Here is a 25,751-nt window from a genome sequence, read left to right as displayed (position 1 = left end):
CCTGCAATATTTGAGGTTATACAATTTTAACAATTTTACAAATATGCAATTTGAAAGCTGAAATTAACTAAAGAGGGGCACTAAAGTTGATTTAGAGATTGTCTCTTTATGGTGCAAACTCAATCTATGCACCCTACATATAATAGAAAATATAAAAACTACTATTGAGCATGGCCTTTTTGGCATTTAAAAACGCGATCAAACACTGCAGCATGCCCCTTTTTCTGAGGTATCTAAAACATGTCTTGGTGTTTGATCGATTTTTTAAGGGCGAAAAAGGCCACGTGCAATTGTAAAAATGTTTTTTTTGTTATATTTCGGGTGGGTAGATCGAGTTTGTGCCACGAAAAGAGGATCTGGAAATTCACCTTGGTGTCCCTCTATTTTTTCAATTATTCTACAGTACCGTAGTCCGATCTTAATGAAGATTACGTCTGAGATGAAATTAAAATTATACAAAATACAAAAGGATTTTTTTTTATTACATACTGTCCAACACATGTACAGTCGAAACTGAGAGTCACCATCCATATTCAGTTGTTCATTCAAAAAGTCCTACGAAAAAATTACCACACAACATCGTCACCCCAATGACCAAAACAAAAAGAAGGTGATCTCACTCAACTTTTTTTTTTTTTTTTTTGACTTAACCCAGCTTTTTTAAACGCCTTCACTATAGCACAATCTATTTTTCCAGATGTGTGAGTCTGCACAACTCTACACTGAACATAAATTTCGACAGAAAGCTTACAGAAATTGTGGGGCAAACGTTTCGAGATCCGTCGGAAATGGCGTCTACCCCTTACGGGTTGAGGCACGCCTAAATGATGTGGGAATGGTCGAGGCGACAGCCGCATTTTCTCAGTTGGCTCGCACAACCGGTGATCTGCAGGGTACCGTCACCTGCACTTTACGTGGTATCTAAAACGTCGGTTGTGCCACATCCTAAATGCGCTGTTGCCTAGATGGCTTTTCGTTGATAGTCTGGGGGCGCAACAGAGTAGTCACTGAGACTGAAGAGCTGGGAGTTCCGTGCCATGTACCTGTTGGAAGGAGAAAACAGACATCCCTTTCCTCCTTGCCAACAATCTTTTTGTTTCTGTTTTGTTGCGACTGGCAGAGCTACCGCCATTACGGGTCATGAAATTTCAGACCCAGTCTGAATTTCACACTCTTTCACTTTTCGATGGACTGCAACAGGCACTATGAGATATTCAGATCAAAATGGACAATTGGGAGATTAGGTACGAGTTCATCATAATTTGCAGCACAACTGAGACAAAGACATATAGAGGAGAAAACACAGGAGAAGCGTTGAACTAGCAAACTGATTCTATTGAAACGAAAAAGTACACATGACGCTGCTGCTGCTCGTGCAGGCATGCCCTTCCGCGGCCCTGGCGCTTCTTCTTTCAGTTTACACAAAACTGGCCGAGTTATCCATGATCCAAAAAGCTGATCTCGCTGCTCGTCAAAGTCGCTGTCGGGTGGCTCACACACGAGAATCCGTCTTGTGTTATGTAGCATGTCTCCATCATTTCCGGGGTAGATTGTCCTTGTGTCAGAACATCACTGCCGTGTTGGTGAAAAGGGGTTGGAATCCGCAATCCCAGCAATGCATCGCAAGGTGAGTAAGCAGTTCCTTTTAAAGAACTGTGGTGTTCTCATATTCGTATACTAAGGCAACGCCCAGTCTATCCTACATACGCACGCCTGCAAGAAAACGAAATCTTGTATACCACGCCTCCTACGCAGGCAACAAACTGCATTCCATGTTTGATGCTGCACCCACTGCGAGACATTGGAGCATCTTTTCTCGCGCGTTTGTTGACAGCGCAGCATACTGAGCTGAGCTTGTGGCGGGTGAAAAAAAACGCATTCACATTGTATCTCGAGGCGACTTTTTTGAGTCGTGGAAAAGGCGGCGGGTGTACGGTATGACTGAAGCTTTCTTCTCTTTCTGCTCGGGGTCACGTTGCTCGATCCTTGGACCTGTTTTAAAATGTCCCACCATTTTTTCACAAGCTAAAGAGATGACCGAATTGGGATATTCCAAATCCTTGAGCTACTGAATTTGGGACCTGAAGCTCGAATTCAATTTGTAGATGCATGTGGTTGTTAAAGCAGTCCTCAGACAGGAAAAAGCAATGCCTTGTTTGAAGAGTTTGGAGTGGGCTGATTGAAAGTTGAGAAGACCCTTCGCTGTTTTGGGACTGTAAGACCAGCAAACATGATCCCCCCCCCCCCCTTCGACGAGGAGATCCAAAACTGAATAAGGTTCTTTCTTGGGGCTTCATAGGTGAATCAAAGTCGTACCTCTTTTTCCGTGAATATTTTCAGCACGTCATCAAGCGTCTGATGGTAATCGGCCCTCTCAACGAATACTAAATAATCGTCCGAGTACCTAAACACTTTTTTGGTGTTCTTCTCTAAGCACGGTTCTAGATCCCAATCAATCCTGCCTAGGTAGACGTTACTGAGCACTGAGACTACTGTCGACCCTATGCATACTCCGGACTTCTGTACCAGGCAAGTAGCCATGATTTTGATTCAGGGGGTGTGGGGGGGGGGGGGCCTATGACAAAATGCTATATGAGGGGGAGGGGTGAAAGGAGGCCCCAGCAAAATAATTTCGGGGGCGACCTGGGCCCCATGGGCCCCCCCTCACTATGTGCCTATTCCGTTTTTGCACACCTTGTCCTGCTATCCGATGAGTGTGGACCTTCAAAGCAGTTGCTAGTTCAGCGCTTGTCCTATGTTTTGTCCTCTGTCTGTCCTTGTCCCAGTCGCGCTACAAGTTATAAAGATATGCAGATCAGTCCAGCGCTGTGCACATATCACGTGACCGTGTGCCCCGTGCCCCGCTGCGCCCCTCCCAAAGGTTATGTGACACTTGCACGGCTTTGGATCGGCTCCCGACGGCTTGAGCCTCCTCCACAGTTCGCCGTAAGGTGAAACGCGGTGCGGCGACACCTGAATTGCGGTGACGCGTCGTCTCACCAAGAGAGTTTCTCGTAGGCGTCGGCGTCTCTGAGTCTGTGTGTGCAGTCAACTGCTTATAGCTTGCTGCAACTCAAGAAGGTAGGGCGAGGGTAAGATGGGCCGGGGAGGAGGAAGCAGACAAAACGTTGGAGAAGAGAGGGGGAAACCTCCTCCTCTCTTTATCATTTTGTCTGCTTCCTCGTCCCCGGCCCATCTTACTTTCGCCCTAGCTCCTTGAGTTGCAACGGACAACAGACATCTCTCATCTGTAGCAACCTCAAAAGAGGAAATTATGTTTCATTCCTTTTTATGGCATCAAACATTATTTTTCGATATTGTTAGCACCAACAAAATGCAGTGTTGCAAGTGGTGGGATCCAGTGGAGGCACTGCGAGCCTGTGTGGTCATTTGCCCAGCTCTTTATCGTTTAAAGGGGCACTCGAGTGCTTTTTGTAGAAGCTCATTTTTGATGGCATATTGTTTGTTTAGCTTCAGTCTATAAAAATGACCAGTTCCAGATGACAAAACGTCCTCGTAAACTCGCAACGACAGAAATACAGGGGCACTGTTTTCTCTTGAAGGGGGAAGGGGGGGGGGGGGGGGGGGGGGGGGGGGGGGCATCCTGAGGTCTCTACTACATCAATAAAATTTGACCAATGAAAATAGCTAATTACGCTGAGATTCTTAACGTTACTATTATTTCTCTTTTTAGGCGCGTTGTACGCATTATATTTTGACAAAAACGTCAAATTCTTGGGTGCAGGAGAAGTGATACAGCAATTCGTGCTTGAAAACTCCGTTCGACAGCGCCCCCCCACGTCACAAACTTGCAGCCAATGAGCGTAAATTTGGGTTTTCGAGGATGCTTAGAGCCTGTAAATTGAGTTATCACCATAAACAGACACTCCTAAAATCCACTTAAATGACCTTTTCAAAAAACGTTCTTTTGTCTGAAAACAAAAGTGCAAGAAGATTATTATAAGCTTTGTTGCTAGAGGTCAATGAAGAAGGATTGGTGCTTGGATACAGGAATCAAATGCAGGTGTGAGGAAAGTCTGCATAGAAGAAATTGTGTTTATAAAACAGCCTGTCATTGCGAGTTTGGATTGGCTCACTCTGAGTAGAGAGGCCATAAACAAACTATGCTGGAAATGGACCCAATATGGCTGTGCACTGCTCAAGAAAGGTAGGTGTCGGTACTCTGCAACCTATCCGGTGACTCTACGGCACTCAAGGAAGGAACAGAAATGTCGAGGCTCACTTGAGGAAGTCGTGAATGTGGTTCAAGAGAAGCTGAGTGCTCTTCTCATCCAGGGGGGTGTAGGCAAGCATGCTGCCCAGCTTTACTGAAAACCGGAACGGAAAGAAAAAAAAAAGGAACAGTTAAAGGGGCACTGACACCCTAAACGTTCATTTTTTTTTTAAGCACTGAAAGTTGTAGCTATAGACACACAAAACAATACGACAACAACGAAAAAACTTTCTCACGCGCACGCGCCATTTTTTTTCATTTTTGTTACCTTTCTCTTTTCACCTCCTCGCTTCTTTTGATTTGTGACGTCGAATATTATGAAATTTAGAAGCTTTGTAAGCAACATTTCTATGGCATCTAATAACGGCATTCGTAAAACACACGTGATTGCGAACGCACTACGGCCCCTCTTTTTGGAATACCGAAAATCAGAGTCCGGAGTGATGTCACCTCCTGGCTTTTTATCCTCCTTCGGAAAACGTGGCGGCGCTCGACCCATGTAGCAGAAGATGATCGGTGAGTCCGGGAATCGGACGAAGTGGTCACTTTTAGGGTCCCGACGACCTCTCAGTCTTCGAAAAGGAAATCGTCAAACTGTCACGACAACTGGGTTTGGTGTCTGTGCACCGTAGTTTCGGTGGTGACTCCGTCGGGGCAGCCTTTCACGCAGAACCGGCGCAACATGCCTTCCACGTCGCTCACAAGAGTCCATCGCACATTCTCTTCAACCTCACACCGTTTCAAAGAATTCGAAATCGCTGAAAGGGCCCTAAAAGAACTTCCAACCCGAAAGTCAATCGTCGTCTGCTCGCAGCGATAGGCGTCACGCTCAGAGGAAACCAGTTGTTCATGGGACGCTGGCAAACACGAGACTTCGGGTCGCGGCGGTACGGAGGCGTCAGAGAAACTCAAGTTGCAGGACCGTTTAAGCCTGGTTCAGACAGTTGCATTTGACTGCGTTACGGCAGCGAGAAACCAGGACATCCCTGCTGCTTATATCACATGCCACAGTGATTCCTTGCATTGGATTCCACGCTTCATACGAAGCACAGATGTGCCGGTTACTCGCTTTCGGTTCTTGACGCAATGCAGTCAAACGCACTCAAACGCAAGTGTCTGAACTGGCCCTTAGTATTTGACATCACTGCACCGGTGCGGATCGCGCGGGAACTTCAGATTCGGCAATCGGAAATTGTTTTTTCCCTTTGCAAATACTGAATTTCCAAGTTTCAAATTGTGAGGGTAATGTAAAAGCATTGTTTTCAATCGTTTCGGATAATAAAAAAAAATGATTTTGACGTGTTAATGCACATTTAAAGACTGATGGAAGCATCAACTGTGTTTACTGTTGATGCTTCCACTCAAACAAAATGTAATGCAGGAATCTCACTCACCATAAAATACTGAGCACACATCCACATCGCAATGTGCTTTTGAAACATTTGAAGCATGGGCAAAGGACACATCAAGGGCCCACCCCAGCAAACTTCAGTGCCCGTTGAGCAAAGTGAGGTGTTTCTCTGCGTTAGCTGCGTCTCCAAGAAGCCGGTGCGAAGTGGTGAAGCTTTAATTGCGTGCGTCAACGCGAAGCAGTAAAGCCCGAAGCAGTAATGATGGCACAAAGCAAGTTCAATGAGATCTGTGCAGCTGGATTAAGAATTAAGCAGCTGCGCAGATCCATTAAATTAAACGAGGGCCTACCTTGCCACGCGCCACTACTGCTTTTCTGCTTTCGGACCTACTGAGCACATACATCGTCATTCTTTTGTGATTCTATCCATCTTTTGCGTAGGCGCCCGCTCGGTATATTACGGTATATAGTGCTTCAGTGCAAAGTAAAACAGAACGATGCAGCGAGTCTCACCAAAGAGCCTTAGCAGATGGATTGCGCCGTAGATCTGTGACATCGGGGTTTCTGGGCGTTCGTTCAGGACCTGCATGTTGGGGTAGCACGAAATTTTCACAGTCAAGCGCCAGCGCCGTGACAAATGTTACGGTGCCAAGTACTGCAACTCGGTTTTGCCCCCTTAACGTTGAAGCAGCCTTAACAGGCCGAAATTAATTTCTATTATTATCCCACACGACTGGAAACAATACAAGACTGCCACCTTGGCCAAATAAAATAAATTTAAAAAATGCAAATTTGAAGTTTCTAAACGAGTCAATGTCATTGATGACGAAATGGTGCGCTCCTTTTTTGGACCAATTCTGATACAATTATAAATGAGTATTGTAGTGTGGTTGCATTAGCCATAAAAAAATATGTTTTACTATAGCAATTACTGAAAAGCGGCATTTGAAAACGGAAGGGCGTGGAAGTTTGAGAAGTGATTTTGCACACTAAATACCTCTTGTTTTGCGTTGCAAGCTTTTTTTGTTATACTATAACACCCTCTTGAAGCATCCGAAACACTATATAATAATGGAATATGAGGGTGTCAGAGCCCATTACCATAACTGTCCCGCAAAGGTGAGGGAGGCACTCACATCTGCATACTGGGGCCTTTCAAACTTGTAGAGAAGTTGGCTCCCCAGCATTACATTGAAGTACTCTTTCAGGCCATTGGTCACTTCAATCACAGCACTTTCCCTGTCAACAACAACATGCAGTATTTCTTAACAACTTCATCTGTATCGAGGTGAACAATGTAGCAAACTAATCAAAAGCCCCCAAAGCAGTTGACACTGTTACACAGGACACTGCAGAGAGACATCATTTTATTTTACTGAAATAGCCCTAAAACACACATTTACCACCTTGCTCAGCACATAACGACTCGAGACCGAAAAACCTTATCGATGGGCTAGCACTACTACAAGGTGATGATCACCTTGTATACTAGTCTCCTGATAATCCAATACGTTGACTGCAGGAGACAGTTAAGATATAATAATGGCAAGACTCACTTGTTAGAGGAGATGCCTTTGACAGAAGTCTTTTGTTTGACGTAATCAGCTAGGATGTGGTCCACAGTGACATTGCACGGTAACTGCACCAGCTAGAACACATGCAAAGGCATAGATTACTAGTGCAGCAAAGTTGTCATCACATATGCTACCAGGCTATAGCGTGATGTGTACTGTATTTTCCAGACCGCACTGGTGCATATTTTGCAGAGTTCGGTTAGCAAAAAGTAAGTCCTAAAGAGATAGTCAGCACCTACTAGTACATAGTCACACTCTCTGCATAGTCCCCACCTGGCGCACAGTCCACACCTAAAGCATAGTCCACACTAGATTTTATAGCCTACACTTGTTGCCTATTTCGCACATAAAAATTCTCATCACAGCACACCTTAAAAGTGCCTGCTTTATTAGCTCACAAAGCTTGTATCGTACATAAAACCTAGTCAACATACTCCTTTATTCGCAAAGTCCGTCATGTCTTGCGATGACAAACGATCTAGAGAAAACCCACGGAGAGTGTAGATAGATTGCACTGCGACAGATTTAAACATACGCATAGCCCGCGGACTACATTCTGGAAAATGGGGTAGTACCGTAAAAACACCATACAACTCTGACCCGAAGTAAAAACAGCCACAAAAGCTGCGCACCTTCTTCTGGCGTGTTATTAGGTCCCAGTCGTCGACGAGCCACGGCTTGAGCTCATCCGGAATGCGGACTTTGATCTCTACCCTCGAGAGGAAGGCCTCTTCCTGTAAATCAATCAATCATTGAAATCATTTCAATGGCATCAGTAAGGAGTATAAAATAGAGGATGAAATCACACTTAAGGCTATTCAGTAGAAAGCCAAGCTGTCAATATCTAAAGATGCCCAAGAATTAAAAAAGCCTCGGTAACGAGCTTGAAGAAACAGCATGTCATACCCTGATGTCCCTTCAAACACAGGGTCACTGCTTTTTCCCTTTTCTTTCTCCTCGGGCTAGGTAAGGGGGGCACTAGAAAGTCGAAATTCACCACCAAATAATCCCATCTAGATACTGCTAGCCTATTTCGACAATGGGCTATGAATATGACTGGAATATGCAGGCTAAGAGGAATATTTAAAAGGTTAATTACTAACTACTACTAGGTAACATGTTTGCTAATTAACAGGCCATGCTTGTGCCTTTATGTCCCCCGCAGTCGTCCAAAAGTAATCCCTTGCTTGCTTCAAGGCACCCCCCCCCCCCCCCCCCTTTTTTTTACAATCTGCTATACTCATCTTCACCTCGAGGAAAGTCAGGCTTTCCGTGGAGTGTTCTTAATTTCTGTCCCTATGTGGTGAACTAAGAGACTTGTATCAATCACGATGTTTAAACTCCAAGATTGGGAAATAAATTTGAAGACAAAGTAGAAGAGACAGAAGTGGACAGACAATGTCTCAAGGTACGAAGTGTAGAAGGGACGGAAGAATGCGGACAGACACTTCCTTGTTTCCCTTCTACTTTGTCTTCAAGCTTCTTTCCCGGTCTCAGGGTTTGTGCATTGTGACTGATACACACCAGCTTGCCTGCACTTTAACCATTTTTTTTTTTTTTGCTAAGAGCTTGCATGTGCATTTAGGACCAGTTATTCATTACTTTATCAAACTGAGGACGCTTCCAACACAAAAGACATTGTCGTTTCTTGTAACTATCAAATCTTTCAAGAACTATGTTGCACAGCGCATGAACTACACACAAAACCCGCCTTCTTTTTCTTGAGACAGCCTGTGTGCACATGACAAATACCACGATATCACCGAACCACACAGCCCGTAAACACTTCCGAAATAACCACCTCTTGATCCTCCCAAGTCTAAAGGATTACTCGTCATTATGCAATACCCACTTCCATGTAAGCAAATAATGCAGAGTCTCCCAAACTTGAGAACAATTTGACCCTGGTTCCAGCGTTCGTTTTGTCTTGGCTTAGGACGAAGAGGTTGTCGTCACAAACTCACGGACTCCACGTGTGGGTCGAGTCGGCTGCGTTTTTTCCGGTGGCTCTCGGTTCCCGTTTCTTGTGTCTGGCTCGAAGCAGGGGTCGACTGAGTCGAGGTGCCCGTCGTTCCACTTGCTGCTGCTGCATGAAAAAGGAGAAAACAGTGGGACTGCTTTACTGTTTTTTTAGGAGGTGAGGAAACAAACTATAACAGTTGATCACACAGATTTTTCTGGTTGTAACAGCACTTTTAAAAGCTATCTGGGCAACCGCAATCTTTCATAGAGTTGGCACTCCGTACAAACTAAACAGTGCTACTACGAAGCAACCTATCTACAAGTTTCCCCTTTTCCAGACAACATCTTCACGTGTGCTGCACCACGCCGTCGGCGTGAACACGATGTTGGCACTTTTCTGCGTTTTACTCTATACAAAGTATTCACGAGCGGCCAACTTCACCGCTTGGGTTACTGCCCTGAATCGGGACCTTATGGCACACAAGTAGCCTTTTAAAAGCTGTCTAATTTCAAAAAGAAGCGGAAAGCCCGTGATCATTTGTTTGTGCCAACAATGTTCCACTGCATACATCCACAACATTCGCGAGGAAAATCTTTAAAACCTTTAAGTTTGATTTGCAGCCAGATTTTTAATAGTATTCATATTCAATTTTCAGTCAAAAATTTGACTGCAAATCGACCAGCTGCTTGTAATCCTATTCAAGAAACAGAATTTTTTTCGGCAGACACACCCTTCTGCTTCTGGGGCTTCTCCTGGGAGGGAGTCGACGACCGCTCCTTTTCTGCTTCCTTTTTAGGTTTCACTGCCTTATTTTTCTTGTTTTTTCTGTAAAACAATGATATCGGTTGTACAGAAGCAATTTGAGAAGCAGACAGCCCATGAGGCTAGTGTCACAACCGTTCAATCAAAACCAATTGAAATAAGTTGAATGCAGTGACAGTAACCTCGTCAGTAAAACTGGGGTCTGCGTTTCAGCCATGCGTTAAAATAGGTTGTTGGCAAAGTTTGTCGTACAATGGCCCTTTACAAACAATGAGCACTGTACGACAGAGTTAGCGGTGAAAAGCCTGGCCATTTAAAGAGCTGACTGCTCGTACAACGGTGACCAAGACAAGCATACGGAAAAAATATATGCATCCAACAAGATGAAAATATACAACGTAGTCCCAATGAACCTAGCCCACTTCAAATAAATTTACAAGTCAGTACTGCACACTAAACCAGTGTAACTTTGCACAAAGGTCCAGCTAGGTGGGGCATTTGTTTTGTGGAAAGACCAAAGAAAAAAGAACTTGCCTCAAAAAAAATAGGTGCCAGAATTCTCCCGTAGACTGATGCCGAGTTGAGCCATTGCCATTCTCCGTTTTGTTCCAAACAAATGCTCCAAAGGCCCAAACAACATTCTTTTCAGTGGAACTCAAACGACGCTCAAGTCCGTATCGACCAATATAAAAATTCTGTTTATGACGCCTAAAGGGCGGTCCAAACCAGACAAGATTCCGGCATGTAGTTGAGCAAAAGCTGAGCACGGAAATTTTTTTTATGGCTATTATATACGGGCCGAAAGTGTGCGCTTGCGATTGGTTGACGAACCAACACACTGACGGCCGGAGCAGCAAAGAAAGTGACATCACAGATGTTCTCCAGGAGGCCGATCAAAATGTGTGTAATGTCAAGAACAACGGCCAATGGAAATTAATGGGGGGGGGGGGGGGTCAAAGGTGTTATCTATTGTGCTGGCCGCATCAGGTAAGGAAAAATGTGCAGTGCTATGCAGGTATGCAGGCCACGGGTGGGAGAGTGGAAAAAAAAAAGCTCCTATTGTGAGAATTTTGAGTGGCCAGCTAACTTTTGAGGAGTAAAGTCGAACAAAACAAACTGCTCCTTAAGCCTTCCCTTTGCCCTTTTGTAGAGTCCGTGAGAAGCAAGAAGTGCCTTATTCTTCCAGCTCCTGGATGGTCATTGCAGGCACTCGGAAGCTTAAATATAACCAACTCCGATTTTGGCCCGCAGAACCTGAAATGCAAGAACTCACCGGCGACGTCGCACACTTCTGCCTCCCCGAGAACAAACTGCGAGCTTGTTCGGACCGTTCTTAACATCAATAGAGGCAATTATTTCCTTTGATACTTCCAGGTAACAGACTAATCCTCTAACCATGTCTCCATAGTTTATTAGAGCGTCGTAGCACGCAAAACTGAATTATCGCGATTTATTTAAAGTGGGTCAGTTTAATTGGATCCCTGTGCGAGATGAAAATCCACAAGCAACCAACTATGGCAAATGTCGATGAGGTCAACGAACAACCTTGCAATAAAATACAAGCAACACTGTCACAATCAATAAAAAAAAGTTCAACGTGAACAAAAGTAGGATTGCAACACAGTTAGTGAACAAGTCATGACTGACGTGAGCCTACAGTAGAGGAAATGTTGCAGCAAGCACAAGCATTACGATGAAAACCGAATTCTTATTGAGACTGTTAGTGTATAAGAAGGCATGCAGAGGGATAACAACGGGGGAGCGCAGGGAGAAACAAAGGCCGTAGCCCAAACAATGTGGGAGGGAAAAACGGCGAAATGTTTGCCTCGGCTCGTCACCAGAAGCCTGGCGTTTGTGGCAGCGGCATGCCTAAAATGACGCAGTTTCGCAAAAGCAGGAGCATCAGCCGTGCCTTTCGGTGTTGCAGAGAGATTCACTATTTGTTTCTGCAGGCGAGCATGAGCTCGACTGCAGCAACTTAAAGGCTAACAGACTGAGAGACATAGATTTCATGGATGTTCCAAGCTTTACAAGGTCCGGGCTCATGAATCCAAAGCCTTTCCCTTCGGCATTGTGGGGCAGGGGGGCCAAGGGGGGGAGGAGGGGTGGCAGGCAGGCAGGCACACCCCTGTCATAGAACGATCAGAATGTGCCAAGGGTGCAGGTGCAAGGGAAGGGTGTCACAATGGTGAGGGGCGGTACTTACGGGGCAGAGTGCGATTGCGAGGCTGAGGACCTAAGCCGGACGGAACGAGAACATAACACAGGGCAGATGAGAGAATCCCGCGAAAGAGGGGGTTCCGAAAACCACGCGATCACGCGAGAAGACGCAGTCGCCAGGCGGCACCCAACTCGCTGGTGATGCTCTACTCCGTTTCACCTTACAATGGACCACGGCGAACGCTACAAGCCATTTTAGCCGGTTCAACACTTCGAACGTATCGAGCGACTATGTACCCCTCCTCGAGGTCACGTGACGTTCGTGCAACATTGAACTAGCTGCACTGGCTAGCGGCGGCGTCTGCAGTTCGTCTTGGGTGAAACCGAGTCCAGAGTCTGAACCTATCAAATACTGTGTTGAAATCGATAGACAACACGTTTGCTCATGATGCAATTTTAGTGCCACGATAGAACATTAGTGCGGCGCAGCTCGCAGCATGAGGAGTGAAAGCTCACGCTGCAAAACCCAGTCGGTGTTCCTGGTTTCGAACCCCGCAAATATGCGTTTCGTTCGGGGCGATCGTTGTACCGAAACGCGTTGTGTATGGCTACTGTTGCATGTTCGAGACACCGCATCTGCGGTCACAATATAGCGACAGTATGCGGAGCGCACGTTCGTCTGCTTCTTTTGCAGGGGTTGTGGTGAAGTCAGAGCACCAAGCTCCGATTGTTTATGAATAAAGGATGGGGGTAGATCTCAAGGAAGCTTTCTTTGATCAGAGCCGATAAGAGCTCGGCGTCGTTCTGACGTCACCACAACTCCTGCGCAAGCAGACGACTTGCTCTCCGCATTGCCAGTCTACAGAGTGAACCAGTGCCACCATACCTCGAAGGTAGACCGACCTCGCGCTGTCTAAACACTCGCATCTAGCAATTTGCCAAATTTTTCTTGCGTTACAGTTGTACTTGTGAAAGTGCTTCACACTCGTGAAGCTAAGAATGTGAATCGGTTTTCTTCTCGGCGCGTCATGATGAGACGGTCGCACGTGAAGACATGGACCACATGATTCCCAGCTGCTACCTTCACGTCGAAACAGTTCACTATCAGTCGGTGCAAGCATCAAACTCCTAAAATGGAGTTAATACGGCAAGCCCAAGATGCAAACACCGTTGCTTTCCCCCGAGAAGCCCGATACACGACTTTGATTGGTCCAAACCCGGCTCAGCAATGGAAATATGTTTCCACAAAATAGAACATACCATCGCCGGTGTTGCAAATATTGAAAGTCAGTTTGCATCCATTTTAAATTTCATTGCATGCTGCCTGGGATGACTGCGTCTTATACAGTTTAACTGGGATGATGGTGTGATTCGAGCAACGGCCGGCTTGTTTAAAAGAGACCATGAAATGGTTTTCGTCTGATACATTGACAAATTGAGCAGGGAGCGCGAGAAAATTATTGCAGCCCTCACTTCTGGCTTTTGTTCTTTCGTCGAGTGTTTTGCAAATTTTATGTCAATTTTGCAGGTTACGACACAGCTACTGGACGATGTCCTGTCCAAAGGAGCTAAAACTATCAAGTCAAAATTTGAACTGAAAACTCCTAAAGTTTTATTGCTATACACCTTTCCAGCATTCATCACCCAGCTAAAAAATTCTGAGACACTGGGCACTCCACAGCCCAGTAAAGGAAGATGGCTGTATACAGAAGGTGATCATTGGAGTGGTCTACAGCAACTGAAAAACGTTCTTGCAACAAATTAGTTTGTCCATCTGCTGCTCTGTCTAATTTCATAAAAAAATAAGACATTTACAAGGCTTGATGCTCTCAAGACAGGAGAATGTCATTTCATGGTCCCTTCAAGTGAAATTAGATGAAATGAACAGTCACTTTCAATGAAATGAAATGAGAGGAACGTAAGGAAGATGAATGAAGCAAATCACTTGCAAAAAGCCGAAAGTGGCGGAAACGTCACGGCAGGACACCAGCTAAGAAGGAGGTGTGGGGCAACAAGACGGTAACTCTACAACAACGTTTGAGCAAACGTCACGATTACGTTGCAACCACGCATCACCCCGACATATTGCACCAACGTTTTGGGCGTGCAAGTCCCACGGGAATCATCCCGACACACGTGGAATGACACTCACAGGTGCGCTTTTTCAAGTTCCTTCTGCTTCTGAAGGTTCACATCATTGAATTTGAGCACTCTGCTTTCAGGCACCCATTCGTCCCAACTGCAAAAAGAAGAAGAAAAAACAAAGTGTGAAATGTTACGAGGTTGAAACACTTTCCTTTAGGTTTAGGTGGGTTACTTTTACGAGTTCAGATGGCTACTATGGTCTTTTTCTGAGCCATAAAAAGCCCAGAGAAACCCCAAGGTAGAATCACATTTGACCTTCCTAGGCCAGTCTGGACACCTTGGCCATAACAAGTGCCAAAGTCAAGCTTCACTGCTGGTCGTTTGGCTGTCATTCGGCATCTTTTGGGTCTAAATTGCGAAACAAGTGCCAGTGATGGCTTTACTTCCGGCTCAGTTTTCATCTGGCAACTTTCGGCCTAAATTGCAAAACAAATGCGAGGTTTAGGCTTCACCGCTGGCTCTTCGGTTCATACACTGCACCCTTGGCTCAAGTCTGCCACTTTGGAAATTGCGTGGCGAATTAGGGAAAAACCCATAAAAACCCAAAAGGAAAGTCTTTTGGCACTAACAATAGACCCTTTTCAAAATTTCGAAATGATTTATAGATTATGTGCGGCCGCCATTAGTTGGTCATGCGCTGTGAGCATGCATTGGACACGAGCGCTTTGTCAGCATTCGGAGTGTACATGGATCAAAACGCATTCCACACGAGTGCTGTGTCAGTACTGGGTGCAAACTCGGAACCAATCATGGGCTTCACGCTGAAAGTGATAAGACCAACTAATGGCGGCTGCGCATAATTTATGCATCATTTCACAATTTCGGAAAGGGTCTATTTTCTCAAAGCAAAATAATGCATACCGTAATATCCCGAGTCATCGCCCACCCCCCTACCGCCTGAAATTCGTTAAAAAAGTGGGGTGGGCCATGTCTCGGTGGGTGAGCACAAACACTTGAAAAAAAGCGGGAAAAACCGCCTATTTTTCTCTGCGTATCTAGCGCTGATGCACAAGAGGTACATCAAACTCAAAACTCGATTTAGTTTCATTGTTTTATAGAAAAAATGCTCACGAAAGAATATTTTACTATAGCGAAGTCCGTTGCTTGCATACGCGCTAGAAACACCGCCGATCTGCATATAGCGCGAACGTTTGTTCCGTGAAAGAATGTCACCATTATGTTCTCCTAGTTAGTAAAAAACAAAGAAAAGTCTACAAGCAAATAGAAAAACCGACCAGGCGCAACGAGCGAGCGAGCAAGCGAGCGAGCGGACCAAAGAAGCGACCAAGAGCAATGCTGGGAAAGCGGGAAAGCCGGCGGTCGCGTTGGCAAATACTTTGGCGTCGGGCCAAGTCGGGCGCCTTGTCAATTGCAAGTTCTTGCGCAACTTGTTTGGTGCGTACATACGTGCGTCCGTCCACAGCGGGCTATCAATGCACGGTTGGGACGCTCTGCAAACGTCTGTGTAGGACGTTCCAGCAAAGCTTTGTTTACGCTTTGGCTTTGCCTAAAATATTGCACAACCGCGGTCGCGACGGGCAGGAAGAAGGAGCGGGTTCGCGGTGACCTTCGGCGGAGACAGACTTTGACCTAACACTCCGCGGTTACGTTAACAAACTCTTATTTTGTTATCTCCATCGTTTTCTTTTCGCACGGATACACGACCACTTTGGGGTCGCTCACGGAGGAAATGCGTAAACAAAAAGAAGTGTCTTTCCCTCCTTCGTTTTACTTTGTCACGGACGTCCTCCAACTGTAAGGTCCGCGACCGCGTCATTCGGGTAGGATGAGTGTTCGCGGATCGCAGAGTCCGCGCTGGGGTATTTGAAGGGGTGGGCGATGACTCGGTGTTTTTTTCGGAAATCAATATTGGCCCAAAAAATGGGGTGGGCGATGGCTCGGGGATGGGCGATGACTCGGGATATTACGGTAAGTCCAAAGTCAGGATTACCTAGGATTGCCATGCTTGTGACAAGCTAGGCGTTTCTCTGGCCTGCTACCCGTGTCACGTTCACTCTCGCTTCGCGATTGGTTCTTCGGTGTTTTCATCGTGTAGTGTTGCACTCTCCTTCACTGCGGAGCGGTAATAAGATACGTGGGGCTCGCCGCGCCCCGCGCACCTTAAAGGGGTCCTGCAATCATATTTAAGCGTCTACTTTTTTTGCGGTTTCCACGTCTCTTGGGGTTCGGGCAAGCCAGCGGGCACGGAGAGTAACTAAATATCAGTGCATCATATTTTAACCGAACAACGCGGAAACCTGCTCCACCGACGAGGGCGACCCACGGTACCGAAAGCGCACGACATGTGACGTCTTTGGTCCTGGGCTTACTACTGGTCAGAGCCACTAAAAGCTTCTTTTTAGTCGAAATACAAAATATAAGTGGCGCGAACCATTTTAATTATGTATAAAAGTAGTTTTTGTTCAGTATTTTAGATCAGAAAAAAAAACAAATGCAGTTTATAAAGTATGGAAACAAGGAATGACCCATCGACATACCCGCCACCAAGCGGTGAAAAAGGCGGCGCATACTAGAAAAAAGTAGTGGGATCAGGCGCCGAAACGGAAAGGTACCACTTGTACGCGGCGGCGCTGCGGTCGTAGGGACTGGAGGATCCGACCTGCTCCGCGCGTTCCGAAGGCCTTCGGCGAGCAGCTTTGTCTGGCGGTTTGGCCGTTTCGCGGTATGACAGCGCGAAGTGGCTCCCATTCTGAACTGATCATTACCCCGCATCTGCTGTCGTTTGTGGCCAATGAAGTGTCATGCCGAATTAGTGTTTAATCGCGCAGCAAATGCAATGTGAGCTGCCCTGGCTGCCCGCTGCAATCAGCCTATCCAGAACATGCTTTAGTGGCGCCCTCTCACGCCGTCGACACGGAGTGCGGCAGCCGTGAGCGCTCGCATAGCTCGCTACCCCTCCTCTAGTTCAGGTCCACTCAAGCAACCAAGGACGTCATGAAGGAGGTTATTTTTTGCTTGTTTTTGTAATTTTAATTTGCCTATAACTTTGAAAATAAAGCAAAATTCGAGAAAAGAAAGATTTTGTTTAATTACTACGTTCAGTGAGCTCGGGTTCGGTGCAAATCAAAAATTAGTAAAAAAGTCATTGCAGGGCCCCTTTAAGCCGAGCCAAATTTGACGTCTTTACGTGCCAGATCAACGATAGACATCTGCGCATCCCCCAGCGGAGGACTTGGGATTCATTTCAACAACCCGGGGATTTTTGGACGTGCAACCGAAAGTTTGGTTGCATGGCAGCTTCTTTGCAATAAGCCTCAGCCGAATTGCGGGTACCTCGGCAGGGATTCAAACCCGACACCTGGGCCGGTTTGCTCATCTTCCGGCTGCGGACGCGGACGCGGCCAGGAGGGATTTTTACGTCACGTGACCAGCTCCATGGGGACAAGGAAGTACCTAGCGTCCCTGCCTAATGGCGGAGAGATCCGCATCGCTTCAAGCACAAAAGCCTAATTTCGCTCGCAGAAACTGATTGGAGGGACTTTCAACTGGAACCTAATTGACCGCCCCTTTATACTGTAGGAGCGACAGGTAAAGTTACGGCCAGGGAGGGCAAATAGGAGCCAAAATAAAGAAAAAACCACACGAGATAAAAGCGGTAGCAGTATTTTTATATACCTCCGCCGGCGCCGCGCCTCCGCGCCTTCTGTTGTGGTCGAGAGGTTAAAGCGCCGGTACTTGTCGTCGCAGCGTGAAAGTTCCAAGTTCAAACCGCGCGAGGGACTTTTTTTTTTTTTTTTTTTGTATTTTGCGCGTGTTTTACTTTTGAACTGTGATCCTTTTTTTGGAAATCATCCACTTGCACTACTGCGCCTTACACACTTTTACTGTTAGTCCCACCTGTTCAATCGAAACACCGGGAAGAAGAAAAAAAAGATCAACGCAAGTTAACGCGCTAGTGCAATCATTTCGTAATGTTCATTAAAAGGAAACCAAGCTAACAGCATCAGTATGGCTTTCACACAAGCGGAGCCGAAGCAAGCATCCTTTCCCCAGCGTTTACAATTTTATCTGTTTTCAAATAACGCTCTTGCTACGATTCGTTTCAATAACAAGAGACGCCTATTTAGGACTAATAAAAACTGCAGTTGTAGCAATTCAAAAAAAAAAAAATAAAACAAGCAAAAAAAAAAAAAAGACTAGCAGCTGTGGATACATTGATTGAGCGAAATCCTACAGGCAAGGCAGCAGGTCAAACGTCTGAGAAAGTAGTAAAACTGAACTAAAAGAGATCATACTTTTACTTGCATGGAATGAGATAAAAAGTAGATTTATACTCTTTACATTTTGTTGTGGCAATCGTTTTGTAATATTAACACATTGTTGAATTTTAGTTAGACTAGCAGACGATCACAACCAAATGCAAAAATGAATCAGGCATCGACCATCGCAAACCCTCTCTCTCATGCAAACACCTAAAATGACTTTGGATCAACAAATGGAATTAATTAATTAATTCCATTTGTTGATCCAAAGTCATTTTAGGTGTTTGCATGAGAGAGAGGGTTTGCGATGGTCGATGCCTGATTCATTTTTGCATTTGGTTGTGATCGTCTGCTAGTCTAACTAAAATTCAACAATGTGTTAATATTACAAAACGATTGCCACAACAAAATGTAAAGAGTATAAATCTACTTTTTATCTCATTCCATGCAAGTAAAAGTATGATCTCTTTTAGTTCAGTTTTACTACTTTCTCAGACGTTTGACCTGCTGCCTTGCCTGTAGGATTTTGCTCAATCAATGTATCCACAGCTGCTAGTCTTTTTTTTTTTTTGCTTGTTTTATTTATTTTTTTTTTAATTGCTACAACTGCAGTTTTTATTAGTCCTAAATAGGCGTCTCTTGTTATTGAAACGAATCGTAGCAAGAGCGTTATTTGAAAACAGATAAAATTGTAAACGCTGGGGAAAGGATGCTTGCTTCGGCTCCGCTTGTGTGAAAGCCATACTGATGCTATTAGCTTGGTTTCCTTTTAATGAACATTACGAAATGATTGCACTAGCGCGTTAACTTGCGTTGATCTTTTTTTTCTTCTTCCCGGTGTTTCGATTGAACAGGTGGGACTAACAGTAAAAGTGTGTAAGGCGCAGTAGTGCAAGTGGATGATTTCCAAGAAAAGGATCACAGTTCAAAAGTAAAACACGCGCAAAATACAAAAAAAAAAAAAAAAAAAGTCCCTCGCGCGGTTTGAACTTGGAACTTTCACGCTGCGACGACAAGTACCGGCGCTTTAACCTCTCGACCACAACAGAAGGCGCGGAGGCGCGGCGCCGGCGGAGGTATATAAAAATACTGCTACCGCTTTTATCTCGTGTGGGTTTTTCTTTATTTTGGCTCCTATTTGCCCTACCTGGCCATAACTTTACCTGTCGCTCCTACAGTATAAAGGGGCGGTCAATTAGGTTCCAGTTGAAAGTCCCTCCAATCAGTTTCTGCGAACGAAATTAGGCTTTTGTGCTTGAAGCGATGCGGATCTCTCCGCCATTAGGCAGGGACGCTAGGTACTTCCTTGTCCCCCATGGAGCTGGTCACGTGACGTAAAAATCCCTCCTGGCCGCGGCCGCGTCCGCAGCCGCAAGATGAGCAAACCGGCCCAGGGGGTCTGTAGCCGGGTGCTTTGCCTCGGAGCCGCCAAGGAAGCTTTAAATGTCACAGGTCACCATCCAGAACTTTCGGTCTAGACCCAGATATGATGGCGAGCTTTTGCAAGCTTGAAAGGTGGTCACATGAAAAACATGTTAAGATTTTTCTTGCTATAAAGAAGAGCGGGCGACTTACTTCTTGTTCCATCCGCTGTAGTGAATGAAGTACTTGGTTTGCTTATCCTTCACCTGGGCCTTGATGCACTTTGTTAAAGGAAGAAAGGTCGTCTTTGTTTGGTTTGCATCCGAGGATTGCTCAGGTTAAATAACAAGGTTGATGGTTACCTTGGCCTCGTAGAGCAGTGGACCGTGGAAGCACAGAACTTTCTCTCCTACAAAGAGAATATAAGCAACGAACATAATCATATTTAAATCATACTTTAGAAGTTTAGATGATAACCTAATCTAAACCTACGCAAGCAAGGGACGCTCATATCATTAAAGGGCCCATGAAACGATTTTTGGGTTGGGATAAATCATTTTAGATTGGGATTTTACTAATAGCACATCGTTCAGTGGACCAAAAGAAAAAGGTAGAAAGTCAAAAGCCTGACTTTCAGTGCGAAAATTTGAAAACAGAGCGGACTATTTCGTACCTCCTCCCCTTCGCAACCTCTCTGCCTTTTCACTGTGATACAACCGCGGTCCCAAAAGCGCGTTATCGGGTCCAAACTGACGTCACACGCAACCGGACCTCACTTATTCCCTTCACCCCTAAGCTGACATTGTGGTGGAAGCTACGTGCTTGCCGGACCAATCAGCCGCCTCCCTTTCATCACCTGACTTCATTCTCCGCAGCCACATTTGCCACGCTCACGTGGCAAGTGTGGCTGGCCCAACGAGCACGTAGCTTCAACAGCACTGTCAGCTTCGGAATGAACGGGGTGGGGAAAGCAACTTTTGTCTGAATTTTGAGCGACGGGCTAATCTTCTAGGGGGAGAATGGATGTGTCCGGGATTACATAAACGAGAGTGCGAGCAAGAGGGGACTCCCCCTTTTCGTCTTCTTTAACTGTTTGGTGGAATACGCGATTTATGAGTTGAGGAGGAAAGCGAAACAGGAAAAAGTTGGAAAAGCGTTTCATGACCCCTTTAAGCCAGTGCATCACACAACTCAGTATGCAACCATCAGATATCGACACCTAACTGGATTATTACTGCTCTCTGCGTTGTTTTTAAACGAGCAATAAACTTCCCACGAATTTCGAATAAAAAAAAAAAAAAAAAAGAGATACAAGTGCATTTTAGTACGAAGGAGGAGGTGTTCATATCGAAAGCACGCGAATAACATTATGCGGTTGAAGTTTGACCAAATGTAAATCACGTACCGTTTTTACGCCGTCCAAAAATATTAAATTCGATGTTGCGTATTTATTTTTCGCGACCCTTCTGGAAATATCGGCGGCGTTTCGCGGCTTCTTTTCCACCATTGTCAAAGGTAACCGGCTTCCACGAATTCTGTTTATTCGAAGACTACTACGCTGCTTATAACATATTTTGTTCCGTAGAATAGTTCTCCTATCCTTTATCGGTTCTCAAACTGATCAGAATATTGGGAAGCGACCTTTATCGCCAAATATTAACGAAATTTGGCCGCTTACCGTCTTGAAACCTCGCCTTCGGCGCCATGTTGTTTACTATGTCGACTCTACCAAAGCCGCCTGTATACAGGCGGCTTTGACTCTACGAACGCTACGAACTTTACTGGCTGTGTTCCAAATCTTACCCAAATGGACCCGAGTTACTCCGGCGGGTGGTGTCACGTGACAACACAGATTGAAGAACGCTGGACGCGGGTAGTTTTTGAAACGCCAAGGTTCTAAACTCTTACCCTGGAGTAAGATCGAGTAAATTTTGGAACACGGCCACTGACTCTACCACTCCAAAGCCACGAAAGCCACACTGCGCAAGCTGCGCACTCTACTCTCTCTACTCTCTACTGACCCTACCAACCCTACTGACTCTACCAACCCTACTGTCACCCTAGTAACGCTTGTAACTCTCCCAATGGGCGAAAATACGTGCACGGTGCAAACTTGATGCTTACAAATAGAGTAATAACTATTCGGTAGTTAGGGAAGGCAATGGCCGCCGCCATGTGTCTACACTTGCGTGGGAGGTGTGCGAGCGTGCGTCGTTTTGGTTTATTTCCTATCTCTGTCTCCTTCCTGTGTTGTCTTTGCGCTACATTGTAATTATAGGGGTCTTGCAAGCCTGCTAAATACTTCCATGCGTGGGTGTATAGGTTACACGTGCTTGCAGGCGTGTGACACCAGCCGAGATAGATAACTTTATACATAGTTTTCACGTGACGTCACTTCTCCTATTCCCGCTTACCGGCCGCCATTACGAGGTACTGAACTGTTTGTAATCTAGTAGGGGGTTTGTCAGTCCCTGCAGCATGACACTACCAGACACTGTATAAAGCTGCCTTGGCCGCTGTGGCCAAGCACACAGAGTACAAACGTAAGGTTTCAGCTAGAGCCACTAAATGAGCTGCGCTTAGAGTACCGGCACTCCGTTCCCCGACACTGTTGTGGGCGCCGCCATATTGGGGCTTGTGCAGAGCAGACGCAACTGCAGATCCTCATGATTAAAAAATGCGACTTCCTCAGCATTCGATTCGGTGTTAGGAAGCTCATGTAATATTGCTTTTCTCTGTCGGGGACTGTTTAACCATTTTCGCAGGACGGAAAAGCGTTTCCTGTGATTTCAGATAAAGCTTCAGATAACTGGCAACCATGATTTTAAGCCACAATATGGCCAAGTGTCGTTACTCTGAAGCGTAGCTTATTTAGTGGCACTAGTTTCAGCAATCCATGTATTACAACGCTAACCTGAGGCTGTCATCGGAGCAAAGGCACAAACTCCTCGAGCTACTTCGCAAGTTCCATGACTGCTTTGCTGCAGCATCAGGGGTTCAGCAGACTACAACTGCCAACATCGTATCATCACCAACGATGACAGCAGGTACAAAAAATGCTCAGTCATCCTGGCTTCGAACGATCCCCAGCGGTGTTGGTCGAGAAGGATGGAAACCCTGTGATTTTGTGTGGACTAGCTACAGGCAACTAAACAAGATTACAATGAACAATGTCTATCCACTCCCTTCTATCGACGACACCCTTGACCTGGATGCCACCAGTTAACGACATTGCCAAGAATATGGCGATACTGTTAACTGATGGCATTCAGAGTTGCTGCTTCATAGCTGCCAGAACACCAAGGCAAGAGCAACACCCATTCATTCCCCATCGCGATGCCACTTCCTCAAGAACAGTCATCCTCATTGCTTTGGAGGAGCATAATGCAAGTGGCATCAAGATAAACTAGTTCAGCATTTGCTGCAACATCAAAGGCCTGCTCTTAATTGTTGCTGTGTTGGCTAAAAACCTAAGAGAGGTGGGGGACTAGTCTGCAGAATTTTTTCATCGAGCTCCTTAGCTCCTTGCTTTCACTACTCCTGGTTGGTAAATGCAGGGTATGTGCGAGATTGAAGTCATGGCATGGGTAGCAGGGCTTTACAATCAGAACTCAATTAGCAGAAAGATATGTCGTAGTAATGTGAGTGTGTTGGGACATAAAGATAATGCACATAAAATAATATGCACTTTAGAGCTAGGGATGGTTAACATAATGACCAGAGGTTGTATTAACAATAAGAGACATTCTCCTCTGTTGTTTTCTCCTTCGACTTGAAAGTTCCTTGATGTTTCCGCACCACAGTCTCGTGTTTTACATTATGATATCACCAGCTTGACTGCACACTCACTGTTTTTTTTTATTTTTGCTACTGTTGTTTTTAATCTATCCATGACCTATCTATGGTGTCACTTTGTGATTGCGTAAATTTTTTATGTACTAAGTAGTTTCAGCATACATGTCACCTTTGCATTGTTTTTGTTTTGCCACCTGCTAAGCCAGGAGCCCCCGAGACTTAATTAAACCAGCTCGTTAGTGTAGGTTGTAAAGAGCTATATGCTGCAAATAAGGCTATTCTATTCTATGTATTATTTAATTTGATGAACCTCGGAGCCACATGAAACACAATGTTTCTGGTTACATTAAGCTTTAGTGGATCATTATCAGTTGTTTGATCTCATTGCAATATCTACCCTAGCATGGCAGGTAACCACATAAAATCTAGAGGACCATTCACACGGTCCTATTTGACTTCATAGAGCCAAGACTGTGAGTTATCGCAGTCTTGGCTATAATGACTGTGATGGTTCTGTTGCACAGCCGAAAACGTCCAGTCGGCACGCATCTCTGTTGCCGATGCAACACTGTGTTCACAAACAAAACTGACCATCGATCTACTGCGAGCTCGGAAGGTCCACCTTCCCCACTTGGGTCGTCGTAATCACGATGCTCGGCAAAATCTCGCTGACCACACCCGTGGCCACAGTCCGTTTCTCCTCTCGGATCGAGAAACTTTGTCCGGGCGTCATGATCATCTTCTTGGGTAATGTCAGCTCCACGTCAGCATAGTCCCCAGGCATCAGCATGCCGCCGCCAACGACATCAACCCGGCAGGGCATGTTCCAGGTACGACAGAAGATGGGCATGATGTACTTCTTGGATATCGGCTTCGACCGTCCACCTTCGGCTTCGGCTAGGAGATAAAGCTGAGCCCGAAAACGATTCCCCAAAGAGGCCGTGCCCGGCGCGACAAGGCTCATTCCTCGCTCAACCGCGGTGGTCTTCACGCCACGGACAAGCAGTCCGACATGGTCTCCGGCCTGGCACTCATCGATGGTCTTACCGAACCGCTGTATTTCCGTCACGACGGTCTTGAAGGTTTTGTCGAAGCCGACGAGTTCTACAGCGTCTGCTTTCTTGAGCGTGCCGCGGTAGAGGGTGCCAATCAGAACCGTTCCGCGGCCTTTTACGTTCAGGGCACCCTCTAGGGGTACCAAGACAGGTCCAGTGACGTCACGCTGTGGAGGCTCGAAGTAGGTGTCCATTGTTTTGATCAGTTTTCGGACGGACTGCAACCCGTACTCGTGTGTCTCGTCGCCTTCCATGGCCAGCAAGGCCGATCCCCAAATAACCGGCATGGTGGACACGTTCGGAAACTTGTAGCTATCGAGCAAGTCGCGCAGCTCGAGTTCGACCAGTTCTAACGTGTCCGCGTCCGCGATATCGGCTTTGTTGACGAACGCGATGATACGGGAGACGCCGAGCTGCTTGCAGATGGCCAAGTGCTCCCGCGTCTGCGGCATGCAGCCGTCGTCTGCTGCGACCACTAAGATGGCGCCGTCCATCTGACTGGTCCCGCAGATCATGTTTTTGATAAAGTCCGCGTGGCCCGGGCAGTCGGTGTGCGCGTAGTGGCGTGTCGGGGTGCTGTACTCGAGGTGCGTGGCGTTGATGGTGATGCCGCGTAGTTTTTCTTCGGGTGCGCGGTCTATCTGGTCGTACTTGATGAACTTGGCGTTGCCGTCCAGGGACAAGGCGCGGGTGATAGCGGACGTGAGGGTGGTTTTGCCGTGGTCAATGTGACCGATCGTGCCGACGTTCACGTAAGGCCTATCGTCCGTAGATACCTTCGCGGCCTTTTCCACATTTTGGCTTTGAGTGGCGGCGCGTCTCGCGACGACTTCGGTCCCATTTCGGCCCAGTAGACCGAGGGATTGCGAGAAACTGGAATGAATAGCTGTTGCACGCTGCAAGTGGCGGAACATAAACATGGCCGCCGCCATTTTGTCGGCTGCTATGTGTTTGGTAAACAACTGACAGTGCCGTATGTCAGACCACGAGTGTCAGACATCTAAAAATGATTAAATTAGGGTTTTAGATCTCTTTAAAGTTATTTCATTAGAGTTAAATACAAAACAAAAAGTGATAAGCAAATCTTGATTTTATGAAAGCAGTTTCTTTTTAGCTTTCTCTTTTTT

The 25,751-nt window shown here is 46.0% G+C and overlaps 2 protein-coding genes across 3 annotated transcripts; both read right to left on the bottom strand.

Moving 5' to 3' along the window:
• Positions 1-461: 461 nt before the first annotated feature.
• On the bottom strand, positions 462-21,495 carry LOC121835031 (mortality factor 4-like protein 1). 2 transcript variants are annotated; one of them, XM_042288936.1, is made up of 13 exons: positions 21,453-21,495; positions 20,137-20,183; positions 19,988-20,055; positions 14,197-14,283; positions 12,091-12,120; positions 9,853-9,947; positions 9,124-9,245; positions 7,792-7,893; positions 7,142-7,233; positions 6,722-6,824; positions 6,099-6,168; positions 4,244-4,328; positions 462-1,043 (listed from the first exon to the last, which is right to left on the bottom strand). In XM_042288936.1, exons 1-13 carry the CDS (start codon positions 21,478-21,480, stop codon positions 962-964), a joined length of 1,011 nt encoding a protein of 336 aa, XP_042144870.1. In that variant the 5' UTR covers positions 21,481-21,495; the 3' UTR covers positions 462-961. The 2 variants fall into 2 exon arrangements, with proteins under 2 accessions (XP_042144870.1, XP_042144871.1); XM_042288937.1 differs by lacking the exon at positions 12,091-12,120 and having other exon boundaries at positions 21,453-21,489.
• Positions 21,496-23,476: 1,981 nt separating this feature from the next.
• Positions 23,477-25,585, bottom strand: LOC121835029 (elongation factor Tu 1-like). Its single transcript, XM_042288933.1, has one exon. The coding sequence runs from the start codon at positions 25,554-25,556 to the stop codon at positions 24,168-24,170; it is 1,389 nt and encodes a 462-aa protein (XP_042144867.1). The 5' UTR covers positions 25,557-25,585; the 3' UTR covers positions 23,477-24,167.
• Between the last annotated feature and the right edge of the window lie 166 nt (positions 25,586-25,751).

Source organism: Ixodes scapularis, unplaced genomic scaffold (assembly GCF_016920785.2).
Source record: "Ixodes scapularis isolate PalLabHiFi unplaced genomic scaffold, ASM1692078v2 PGA_scaffold11__112_contigs__length_91849675, whole genome shotgun sequence".
Classification (NCBI taxonomy): Eukaryota; Metazoa; Arthropoda; class Arachnida; order Ixodida; family Ixodidae; genus Ixodes; species Ixodes scapularis.
Note: the sequence above shows the minus strand (reverse complement) of the source record. Positions and strands in the feature narration are given on the sequence as shown.

Excerpts from the sequence above, each read along its gene's own strand:
- LOC121835031 (XM_042288936.1), bottom strand. The coding sequence starts at position 21,480 with ATGGCGCCGAAGGCGAGGTTTCAAGACG. Across the intron at positions 20,184-21,452 it reads GAAGGCGAGGTTTCAAGACG|GAGAGAAAGTTCTGTGCTTC; the intron begins GTAAGCGGCCAA and ends TTCTCTTTGTAG. Across the intron at positions 4,329-6,098 it reads CCATCTGCTAAGGCTCTTTG|TAAAGCTGGGCAGCATGCTT; the intron begins GTGAGACTCGCT and ends TCCGGTTTTCAG.
- LOC121835029 (XM_042288933.1), bottom strand. The coding sequence starts at position 25,556 with ATGGCGGCGGCCATGTTTATGTTCCGCCACTTGCAGCGTGCAACAGCT.